Here is a 12331-nt window from a genome sequence, read left to right on the forward strand (position 1 = left end):
CACTCGGCCTGAAATGTTCTTTGGAAAAGAAATTTAAATTATGGTTCAAATGCTTCAAATTATAGTTTAAATTATTTATTTTACAGGACTACTCAGATGATTTTTTATTTGTTTTTATCATTTTATCCAGTTAATGTGTGTGTGTGTGTGTGTGTGTGTGTGTGTGTGTGTGTGTGTTTAATTTGTTTTTGGTTTTGTCTTGTTGGCCTTTGTTGTTGTTTTTAATCTCTGCTAGAAAGTTAAATGTATATTACTATTCTTTTAAGGCTCATACTTATATATTTAACATGCCTCCTTACCATGAAGGCTAAAGATAAATATCTTTAAAGAAGAGTAATGCTTCATCATTAATACATGACTCTTAGAACGCTTTGATTTCTATCAGTGCCCCATTGTCCACATTATTTTTTTTTTCAACGTTTATTTATTTTTGGGACAGAGAGAGACAGAGCATGAACGGGCGAGGGGCAGAGAGAGAGGGAGACACAGAGTAGGAAACAGGCTCCAGGCTCTGAGCCATCAGCCCAGAGCCCGACGCGGGGCTCGAACTCGCAGAGCGCGAGATCGTGACCTGGCTGAAGTCAGACGCTCAACCGACTGCGCCACCCAGGCGCCCCATGTCCACATTATTTTTTGTGCAGAGTTCTAATGTCATCTTAATCCATATCCTCCAAATTATTATGTTTTTTAATTGGCAGTGTTTATTTTGTTTAACAAATAATTTTAACACAGTTGGTTCTTTCATCCCACACCTTTTTGCTTGCCATAGTTTCTTTCTTCATGAAGTAGATCCTTTAAAATTAATTCAGTGATAAATTGCATGAGTCATCATCTGAAAAATGTACTCTTTTTATTCTCTTTTAAAAGTTTATTTATTTTGAGAAAGAGAGAGAAAGAGCAGGCGCGTGTGTGCACTAGCAGGGGAGGGGCAGAGAGAGAGGGAGAGAATCCCAAGCAGGCTCTGTGCTGTCAGCGCAGAGCCCATCCTTATTTTATTCTTAATCTTGAGTGACAGGTTTTCTAGAAGTTGTAGATGAGGGGCGCCTGGGTGGCTCAGTCAGTTAAGTGTCTGACTTCAGTTAAATGTCTGACTTCAGATCATGATGTCCCGGGTTTTGAGTTTGAGCCCTGTGTTGGGCTCTGTGCTGACAGCTTGGAGCTTGGAGCCTGCATCGGATTCTGTGTCTCCCTCTCTATCTGCCCCTCCCCTGCTCACACTCTGTCTGTCTGTCTCTCTCTCTCTCAAAAATAAATAAGCATTAAAAAAAAGTTGTGGATGATATTTTATGGTCATTGGTCACATATATAATGGAATATTACTCAGCCATAAAAAGAATGAAATCTTGTCATTTACAACAACATGGATGTATCTAAGGCTAAGTGAAATAAGTCATTCAGAGAAGTATGTTAACTATACTGAAATTACAATTTTTCTAAATTGTAAATATATACATGTGAATAAATATATACGTGTGTATATATATATATATACACACACACATGTATATACATATATATGTGTATATATCTCACATCTTCTTTATCCTTTCATCTATTGAGGGATGCTTGGGCTGATTCCCTAATTTGGCTATTGCAAATAATATTGCAAAAAACATAGGACTGCATATGTCTTTTTGAATTAGTGTTTTCATAGTCTTTGGGTAAATACCCAGTAGTGGAATTACTGAACCATATGGTAATTCTATTTTTAATTTTTTGAAATGCCTCCATACTGTTTTTCCATAGTGGCTATACCAGTTTGCAATCCTATCAACATTGCATGAGAGTTCCTTTTTCTTCACATCCTCACCAACACCTGTTGGTTCTTATGTTTTTCATTTTAGCCATTCTGACCAGTGTGAGGTGGTATCTCAGTGTGGTTTTGATTTACATTTCCCTAATGATGAGCAGCGTTCAGCATCTTTTCATGTGTCTGTTGGCCATCTGGATGTCTTTGAAGGTCTGTTCACGTCTTCTGCCCATTCTTTAATTGGATTATTTGGGGATCTTTTGGTGTTAAGTTGTGTGCAAACATCTTCTCCCATTCAAAAGGTTGTCTTTTAGTTCTGTTGATTGTTTCCTTTGCTGCGTGGAAGCAATTTATTTGTTTGCTTCTTTGTTTATTTAAGAGAGTAAGTGGGGGAGGGGTAGAGAGAGTGGGGTGAAAGAGAATCCCAAGCAGGCTTCACGCCGACAGCGCAGAGCCTGATGTGGGGCTCAAACTCAAGAACTACGAGACCATGACCTGAGCCGAAACCAAGTTTTGGATACTTAACCAACTGAGCTACCCAGGTGTCCCAGAGGCTTTTTATTTTGATGAAGTCCCAATAGTTTATTTTTGCTTTTGTTTCCTTGCATCTGGAGACATATCTAGAAAACTGTGTCTATGGCTTATGTCAAAGAGGTTACTGCCAGTATTCTCCTCTAGGAATTTTATGGTTTCAGGTCTCACATTTAGGTCCTTAATCCAATTTTGAGTTTATTTTTGTGGTATAAGAAAGTGGTCCAGTTTCATTGTTTTGCATGTAGCTGTCCAATTTTCTCAGCACCATTTGTTAAAGAGACTGTCTTTTTCCCATTGTATATTCTTGTCTCCTTTGTCATAGACTAATTGGCCATATCATCATGGGTTTATTTCTGGGCTCTCCATTCTGTTCTATTGATCAATGTGTCTATTTTAGTGCCGGTACCATACTGTTTTGAGTATTGCAGCTTTGTAGTATCACTTGAAATCTGGGATTGTAATACCTCCAGTTTTGTTCTTTTTCAAGATCACTTTGGCTATTTGGGGTCTTTTGTGGTTCCACACAAATCTAGGGATTATTCTAGTTTTGTGAAAAATGCTATTGGTATTTTGATAGGGATTGCATTAAATCTGTAGATTGCTTTGGGTAGTATGGATATTTTAACAATACTTGTTCTTCCAATCAATGAGCATGGAATATCTTTCCATTTGTTTGTGGTTTCCTCAATTGTTTTCATCAGTGTTCTATAGTTTTCAGAATACAGGTCTTTCACCTCCTTGGTTGAGTTTATTCCTAAGTATTTTATTTTTGGTGCAATTGTAAATAGCATTCTTTTCTTAATTTCTTTCTGCTGCTTCATTTTTTGTATGTAGAAATGCAACAGATTTCTGTATGTTGATTTTGTATCCTACAACCTTATTGAATTCACTTATCAGTTCTAGTAGTTTTTGGTGGAGTTTTTCAGGTATTTTATATATAGTTTCATGCCACCTGCAAATAAGATAGTTTTACTTCTTAGGTACCAATTTGGATTCCTTTGTTTCTTTTTGTTGTCTGATCACTATTGCTAGGACTTCCAGTAGTATGTTGAATAAAAGTGGTGAGAGGGGGCATTCCTGTCTTGCTGCTGATCTTCAGGGGAAAGCTCTCAGTTTTTCACTATTAGGTATGATATTAGCTGTCGGTTTTTCATATATGGCCTTTATTATGTTGAGATCTATTCTCTTTAAAACTACTTTGTTGAGGGTTTTTATCATGAAGGAATGTTGTACTTTGGAAAATGCTTTTTATGAGATGATCATGTGGTTTTTATCCTTTCTCTTATTGATGTCATGCATCATGTTACTTAATTTGTGAACATTGAACCACCTTTGTATGCTAGGAATAAATCCCCCTTGATCGTGGTGAATGATTTTTTTAATGTATTGTTGGATTCAGTTTGCTAATATTTTATTGAGGATTTTTGCATCTGTGTCCATCAGAAATATTGGCCTGTAGTTCTCTTTTTTTGTAGTGTCTTTATCTTGTTTTGGTATCAGAATAATGCTGGTCTCATAGAATGAATTTGGAAGTTTTCCTTCCTCTTCTGTTTTTTGAAATAGCTTAAGAATAGGTATTAATTCTTCTGTAAGTGTTTGGTAGAATTTACTTGTGAAGCTGTCTGGTCCTGGATTTTTCTTTGTTGGGAATTTTGTTGTTGTTGGGAGTTTCTTTGACTGCTGATTCAATTTCATTGCTGGTAATCAGTCTGTTCAAATTTTCTATTTATTCCTGATTCAGTTTTTGGTGGTATGCCCTTAAGAATTTATCCATTTCTTCTAGATTGTCCAGTTTGTTGGCATATAATTTTTCATACTATGCTCTTATAATCCATTATATTTCTTTTGTGGTGGTTGTTATTTTTCCTCTTTCATTTATGATTTCGTTTGTTTGAGCCCTGTCTCTATTTTTTCTTTTTTTTCTTTTTTTTTGCTCAGTCTGGCTAAAGGTTTATTAATATTGTTGATTTTTTTCAAAGAACCAGCTTCTGGTTTCATTGATCTATTCTATTGTTTTTTTAGTTTCTATTTTGTTTATTTCTCCTTTAATCTTATTATTTCCTTCCTTCTACTGGCTTTGGGTTTTGTTCTTTTTCTAACTCCTCTAGGTAAAGGTTAGGTTGTTTATTTGGGATTTTTCTTCTGTATTGATGTGTGCTGTATTGCTATAAACTTCCCTGTTAGAACAGCTTTTACTGCATCTCAAAGATTTTGGACCACTGTATTTTCATTTTAATTTGTCTCTATGTCTTATTTTATTTCCTCTTGATTTCCTGGTTGACCCATTAGTTGTTTAGTAGCATGTTATTTAACTTCCATGTATTTGTGTTCTTCTCAGACTTTTTCTTGTGGCTCATTTCTAGTTTCATAGTGTTATGGTTGGAAAAGATGCACTGTGTGACTTTAGTGTTTTTGAATTTGTTGAGACTTGTCTTTTGGCCTAATACATGACCTATTCTGGAGAATATTCCATGTGCACTTAAAAAGAATGTGCATTCTGCTGTTTTAAGATGGGATGTTCTGAATATATCTGCTAGCTCCATCTGGTCCAAAATGTCATTCAAAGCCACTGTTTTCTTGTTGATTTTCTGCTTGGATGATTTATCCATTGATGTAAGTGAGATGTTAAAGTTCCCTACTATTATTGTATTGTTATCAATTACTCCTTTTATGTTTTTTTACTAGATGCTTTATGTATTTTGGTGTTCCCATGTTAAGCGCATCAATATTTATAGCTGTTATATCTTGTTGGATTATTCCCTTTATGATTATATAGTGTCCTTTTTCTCTTGTTACACGCTTTGTTTTAGTCTATTTTCTCCAATATAAGTATTGCTACTAAGACTTTCTTTTCACCTCCATTTGCATGATAAATGCTTTTTGTATCCCTTCATTTTCAATCTGCATGTGTCTTTATGTCTGAAATGAGTCTCTTATAGGCAGCATATAGACAGGTCTTGTTTTGTTTTGTTTTTTTATCCATTCTGTCACCTTATGTCATTTGTTTGGAGCGGTTAGCCCATTTACATTCAAAATAATTATTGATAGGTATGTACTTACTGCCATTTTGCTACTTGTTTTATGGATGTTTTTATATTTCTTCTGTGTTCCTTTCTTGCTCTTTTCTTTCAAGGTTTGCTGGCTTTTTTTACTGATATACTTGAATTGCTTTCTCTATTTTTTAGCATACCTGTTACCAGCTTTTGTTTTATGGTTAACATTTTACACATATAACAGTCTACATTAAGTTGATGGCTGCTTACATTTGAACCCATTAAAAGATCATTTTTAAAAATTTGATCTTTCACATATGTATTTCTGAACTGTGTGACATACATACTTTGTATAAGTGAAGTAGGACTGATTGTTACTGCAGCCGAACAGGCTAAAAGATCAGTAGCTTGAAACAGCAAAGTTTGTTTCTTGTTGATACTCTAAGTTCCCTCCAGATCTGCTGAGGGCTCTGGTCCATGTCATCATCCTTCTTGGACATGGGCTGATTCACTCTCTACCATTACCAGAGGCCAGAGCAGGTGGAAGAGATATGGGGAATTATGTACTGGTCCTTAAAAACTTTCATGTTTATTGGCCAAGGGAAGTCATGTGGCCATAAGTAAACAAGGGGCAGACATGTAATCCCGCTGTGAGCCCAAGTAGAGGAGAACCAAAACATCTATAAATAACCCTAATTATTACCACATACCTTCTTACTTGCTTTTGGAAGTGATCATTAAAAGGCTTTCAATAAAATCCTATGCTTGCATTTTACATGGTCTTATTTCCTCTAATAATTACTAAATCTGTTTTGCCTCCTTAAATGAAAAATTACCAAGTGACCTCCCTAAACATCAAAATTTAGTATTCATTGTGGTGATTTGTGTAGGTTTCAGGTTTCTTAGATGGTTTCAACTTAGGTTTCACATTAAAATCACCTAAGGAGCTTTTTATTATTCCAAATCACATCTTAGACCTTCTGGAGGTAGGACCCAGGCATCTATAGTTTGTAAAACTCACTGTGCATATAAAATTGAAAACCTTTGTGCTAATCTATCTTCCCCAAAGAGTGCTTTGTTGTTCAAAATAAAGTAAGTGCCCCTAAAGAGAAGCTTTATTAGGGTTTGAGTATAAGGTGAATTGCTCTTTTCTGAGAAGTAATTTGGGGAATAACACCTTGTCTCTTTTCTATGTTGTGTTATATGTTATGTTATTGTCTCTTTTATATTGCTCTGTTACCCTCAAGTATGAAGGCATATATTTTCTTCTTTGTTGTAGCTGGTAGTTCTATTCTGATTTGTTTCCCCCTGTGGTTGTAATTTTTCCGTAGGAGCTAATTATCTGAAGGGAATACGTGGAGTATGGAATTGAGTCTTCTAGACAATTGTTGCCTTTGTTAATGCTAGGCCTTAGGAGTTTCACCATTCTGGGCCATTTTGTGAGCCTGTATGTTGATATAAATTGCAAAAAAAAAAAAAAATACAGGGATTTAAGTCTTTTATGTATACATATACCACATCCAAAAATAGTCACAGATACACACACCCACACACACACCCCTTGAATGGTAGGGAAGAATCCCAAGGCTTTAGGGCAGAGAAGGAGCCCAGAGAAAGGAAGAGACTTGTCCAAGACCACAGAGTGACCTAAAGTTAATAAAAATCTTGGTCTCTTCACCTACCCATGGCCTGACTGGCCTGACTTATCCTCTGTTTATAAAGGTATCTGTGTTGGAGCATGTCTGGGATGGTCAGGGATTACTCAGTGAATTGGAGACTGGGGGATCTTCCTCTGCTCGGTCCATTTTCTTCCCTGAGGTTGGCTGTGGCCCTTCATAGTCAACTCTCCATCAGATTTGTAGGGCCTAGAAACTGCTGATCATACACTAGAGTCTGGGTAATCCGCAGTTTCCCAGCTCCCCAGAGCCATGAACTTGTTTGTGGATTGTGACCCACAATTCCCTCTATCCTGTGCTTTCAGAAAGCAAACCAGCAATCAAATAGTAATTGTTTCCTTCTGTGTGGATTTTTCCTTGCAAAAACTGCCGTGGCAACTAGGAAGCTGGCTCTTAGCGGGGTGGAGGGACCTAGATTTAGACGTCAGGCCTGCCCGTAACTGTGGATGTGGTGGCCCTATTGCCCATATTTTCCAGCAGAGCCCTGCATTCCAAGTATTTTATCCTGTTGGCCTTACAAACAATCCAAATGTCCTAGAAATTCCACTATCGACACCACATTTTCTAAAGTGTTTTTTATTGCTGAAAAAAGCACAGAAATCCTTTGTCAGACTGTGTCACCCCAGTCTTTGGTTTGAAAAATAGACCACTGTGTTTATGCAAAGAAGACTTTTTGTTTGTTTGTTTGTTTAAATGGTGAGGTTTACAAAGGCAAAAACAGCCCCTGTTTAGGACACTTGAAATTAGAAAGAGCTGACCCAGTCTGAGCTCTCTTCCTCTTAGCTGTTCCTCCAAGCATGCGTGCATGTAGTCAGATGCCCCTTCGACATCTGCAGGGCAAGGGCCGTGATGGCAGGAAGTCGGCCAACTGTGACAGGGACCCTGCCGTCAGAGTTTCATGGTCCATAAAAGGGAGGATGAGATGTGGATTCACCGTAACTAGTGCAGCTTTAAAGTGTGAGTACGTTAGGGGATGTTGAGGTCCCCCAAGTGGGAAAATCCAGAAAGATTCCGATTCACTAAACCTCATCAGAGCTGAGACTGGCAGTCTACAGCATTGTATTGCACAGAGCGTGTCACTGGGCCAGGCTAGAGTCAGGAATCACTGTGGGAGGAATGGAGAGGAGAGGAGAGGAATACATATACAGGGAGGAAAGGAATTTTTGGTGCCATCTGTGCAGACAGCCCTACCACATTAACTTAAACTGATGGATCTAAAAGCTGAGGAATAGCAGCTCATTGTTTTAGCCAGTGTGTTTCAGGTCACTGGGAAGGGCCGGCTGTGTTCTCCCAGTTGTCTAGGGGTGTGAGCTTCTGTACATCATTCTCCTTGGGCAAGTTGTTCACCTCAGTCCGGTCTCTTCCTGCCATGCCGTGCCCAGGATTGAAGATGGTTACTGCCGAGTTTACTTTGAGAATGATTCTAATGAGGCAGAAGTGATTTTCTAGTGATCTTCTTATCCAATCTTCTTTCCCCTATCTCTTCTCTCTTTGCTCTTTACCAGTCCCTTGCCCATGGCATCCACCCTTCTTAACAAAGTTCCTGACTCTCTTTCGTTCCAGGCACTAAAACAGGTGCAGATATCGGTGACAGTAGCTGCGAGCCTGCACTGGCCTCTCCGGCCTCCCACACGAACCCTTTCCCAGTGCTCCATCTCGTTGAGGACTTGAAACTGGCACTGGAGATGCTGGAGCATCCTCAGGAGAGGGCAGCCCTCCTGAGCCAGATCCCGGGCTCCACAGCTGCCTACATAAAGGAGAGTTTGGTGAGTGGGCCCCTGGCCTGTTTGGGAAACCACTGGGAAACATAACCACACAACCACGAGGCCTACAGCATGCCACACTGCCTGGGACTATTGCCTCATCTGTGCACTTTGCAGCCTCTTCCTGCTTCCCGTCCAGCTTTGGCCAGCCCCCACTGGGTGGTCCTTGCCAGCAGGAAAGGCCCAGGCAAGCAGCTTAAGCCACACAGTCAGGCTGCCTGTGTGCTCCCGTCATGCTCCCTGAGAAGGGGGAAATCTGGGGTCGAAGGAGAGCAAGGATGAACGTTTTTCCAGGCAGGATTACATGTACAACATGCCGAGTTATAATCCCCAGCTGGGGTCTCTATACTTGGTCGTGCCCCCCACTCCTTGTTTCTTGCAATAGAACCTTGTCACCTCACCTACTCCTTCACTGCTGCCCTTGCTCTTCAGACCCCTTTCCCCTGGTGCATTCTGTCCCGAGTGGGATGCAGGTTTCCTAACTCCTCTTCTGCTCTCTCTGGATCAAGGCTGTACACCTGCTAGTCTCTAAGAGAAGGAGACTAGTAACCAAAGCTGTAAATATATGACTTTGGTTACCTAGCTCCTTCCCCATGGAGAGCAACTGGTCTACCTTAAGAGCTGATGATATTTGGGAATGGGTAAGGTGAGGAGCTTGCCTGCTGAAGAGGTGTGGAAACTGCAACCATTCTGGGGCAGAAAGGAGGAAATGGAAGCTTGAGGGAGCATGTGATTGCCTAAGCTGAAGCTGAAGCCAAAATGCAGTCTTCTAAAGCTGGAGTCCTGCAGACTGATCCAAAATGGGAAAATATGCACAGAAGGGGGAAGGCAGGAATGGGACCACTCTACTGGGAGGGGGAGGTTGATGTTGGAAATGCAGGAGGTTGAGACATCCTTGTCCAGAGGCTAAGTAACTTGCCATTAGACAGGTTGCATCCCAGATGTCCTAGCTGACATTTTTTCTTCTTTTTTTGAGGGGAGGAAAAAGTTCGTTTTACATAACTGAATGGAAAATAATTCATGAAATAGTAAATAAAGTTTAATACGGTCTCGTGCGCCCTGAAGGAAGCGGTGCCCGATTTGGAGGGGTGGTTGCTATGTCCAGATAGTCTCCTATTTGGAACTTCTGCGACTGCAGTGTCATGGAGTCATCAGTCCCTTTCCTCCCGGACATGGTGCTGCCAGTCTGCTTTCCTTGATAGCCAGGCTATTTTAGGATCTGTAAAAACAATTGCAAAACTGAAGTGTGTGCCCTCCTTTCTAGCTTCTGGGTGGACCTCTACTAAATTAGTCAGTTCTTTCAAAGTTGCATCCATACAAGTGTAGATGTGCAGTTCGCTGGACGGTATGTTTCTGCGGGGGAATTCGTCTCTTTGATGGTGGCCGCCGTTATTGGTGGTGAAAACACACAGTGGCGGTGGGCACATTGTCGATACAGTCTCATACGCGTGCCTTCCTCTGAACACTGAAGAATTCATTATATTCATATGTGTTACTCAAGATTTTCGTTACGTAGGCTGCCTGCCTGGTGTCCTGTATCATACCTACACCAGTGTGGTAGGAAGAGTAGTGGCCTCCCAAAGACATCTTTGTGCTAATTGCCAGAACTGGTGAATGTTACCTTCCATGACAAAGGAGAAGGTAGCAGATGGAATTAATGTGGTTAATCAGCAGTTTAACAGTTTAACAAAGAGCAAGCAGTGTGGATTGTACAGGTGGGCCCAATGTAGTCACTGGCGTCTGTATAAGTGGAAGGAGGCAGCAGAAGAGTCTGTGGGGGAGCCGTGGGAGCCGACCTTTCTAGGTGGGAGCAGCGTCAAGAGCCAAGGGATGCAGGTAGGGGCTGGGGGCTGGCAAGGTGGCCTCTCCCCTAGAGCCTCCAGCACGGAAAGCATTCCCACCAGCACCTTGCTTTAGCCCAGTGAGCCCCACTTGGGACTTCCGACCTCAAGAAATGTAAGGCAGTATGTTTGTCTTGGTAGAAGCCACAAGGTTTGTAGTAATTTGTTTAGGCAGCAGTAGAAACTACAGCCAGATGCTGCCTGGAAGAGGGTGAGAAAGGCTGTGTGATGGCTTGTGGGTGGGCCTGTTACCATCTAGCTTTGCAGATTGCCTCGTGTTGTCCCCAAAGGAAGATAATCCTTGGTGGGCTCTCAGACTTGTGCCACTACCGGACAGAAGGCCACACCTACTCTTCCACTCACCCTTTCCCGTGGTCAGTCAGGAGTTGCAGGGGGCTTTGGGAGTTTGGTTCCTCTCTCCTGTCCCAGGGCACAAGGGTCTCTGCCTCCCTTAAGTTCCACCAGGAATTCTGGATGTTTCTGAACTTCTGGCCCTAGAGGTTGTGCCTGGCTTCTCTCCAATCCCCTCTGACCGTCTTTTGCCTACTTTTCCCCGGGTTTGGTCCCCCATCTCTCCCTCCGTTCCCACTAGCCTGACTGACTCTAGCTGCCATGTTTAAGGGGAACTTTATGATGCCTCAAGAGAGTTACTGGTCCTTAGCCCCTCCATCTGAAACCCTTGGGCCCAGATGCATTTTAGAAGTCAGGACTTACTAAACTTTAGAAGGGTAAGACGGTGTATATCTGCTGTATAATCTAGTCTATCTCTAGCAGATATGGAGCAGGAACACATTAACATTTCTTCAGCGAAACTCCTGAATGTCCACATGAAGTGGGATAAAGAAAGACTGTAAATATTTTGCTAGTTCAGTTCCAGTTAGACTGCCAAATAATGGCACCAACATTATCTTTTTAAAAACAAACCTTTTGGTTTTCAGAGCTGTTGGGGTTTCAGAATTGTAGGTAAGGGATGGTGAGCTTCTATGTGGAATGTTTCAGCATTGAAAGCAAAACTTAAAACCAAATGTTGGTTGTCGGATATCACTGCCACAATTCTCCTAAAGTCCCTGTTGACTCTTTCTGTCCCTGGGCTGTCCTGTCACCATGTGCCTGGGGCCCCTTGGAAACTCCCAAACAGCCTTCTCCACGGTTTCCTGAACCCTTGCTTGCATCAGGCTGCGGGGTAATTTAGCATCTTGTTTTAAATGCCCCTTCTCAGCTTGCCCAGGACCTTACCATCACATAACCAACGGATTCATTGGAGTGTCTTCCCCAGGAAAGTCCAGTCTTCCCAGAGTACAGAAAATAGCTCTTGGTTCTTTTCTTCACTGTATAGTTTACAATGATTATGTACTTTGTATGGATGTGCCTGAATTTATGTGGCCATTTCTCTAATATTAACATTTAGGTTATTTTTAATCTTTCACTAATATATAGCTCTGCTGCAGAGAATGTCCAGGAACATTTTTTACCTCTAGATATTTCCTTAAGATAGAGTCCTAAAGGTGGAACTAAAGTAAACAGACACAATACAAGATACTCCATTAAACTTGAATTGTAGATAGGCAATGGGTAATTCTTAATAAGTATGTCCTATGCAGTTTGCTAAATCTGGCAACTCTAATCCAAGGGCATTAATATCTTTAAGCCTTTGACACATTTTTTTCCAAACCACTTTTCAGGAAGATTTTGCTCATTTATATTTTCACTGGCAGGCCTTGAGGTACATCCTGATCAACAACAATCACTAAGATTTAAAAACCAACTGAACTAA

At 40.8% G+C, this 12331-nt stretch overlaps 1 protein-coding gene across 5 annotated transcripts in view; it reads left to right on the forward strand.

Moving 5' to 3' along the window:
• The window catches only part of PPFIBP2 (PPFIA binding protein 2), a 144948-nt gene that overhangs the window by 41355 nt on the left and 91262 nt on the right, over nt 1-12331 (forward strand). For all 5 annotated transcript variants that reach the window (XM_045038896.1, XM_006937067.5, XM_045038898.1 and 2 more), the window contains exon 3: nt 8517-8719. In XM_045038896.1, coding sequence (XP_044894831.1) covers nt 8517-8719 — 203 coding nt within the window. The remainder of the gene's footprint in view (nt 1-8516; nt 8720-12331) is intronic.

Source organism: Felis catus, chromosome D1 (genome assembly GCF_018350175.1).
Source record: "Felis catus isolate Fca126 chromosome D1, F.catus_Fca126_mat1.0, whole genome shotgun sequence".
Lineage (NCBI taxonomy): Eukaryota > Metazoa > Chordata > Mammalia > Carnivora > Felidae > Felis > Felis catus.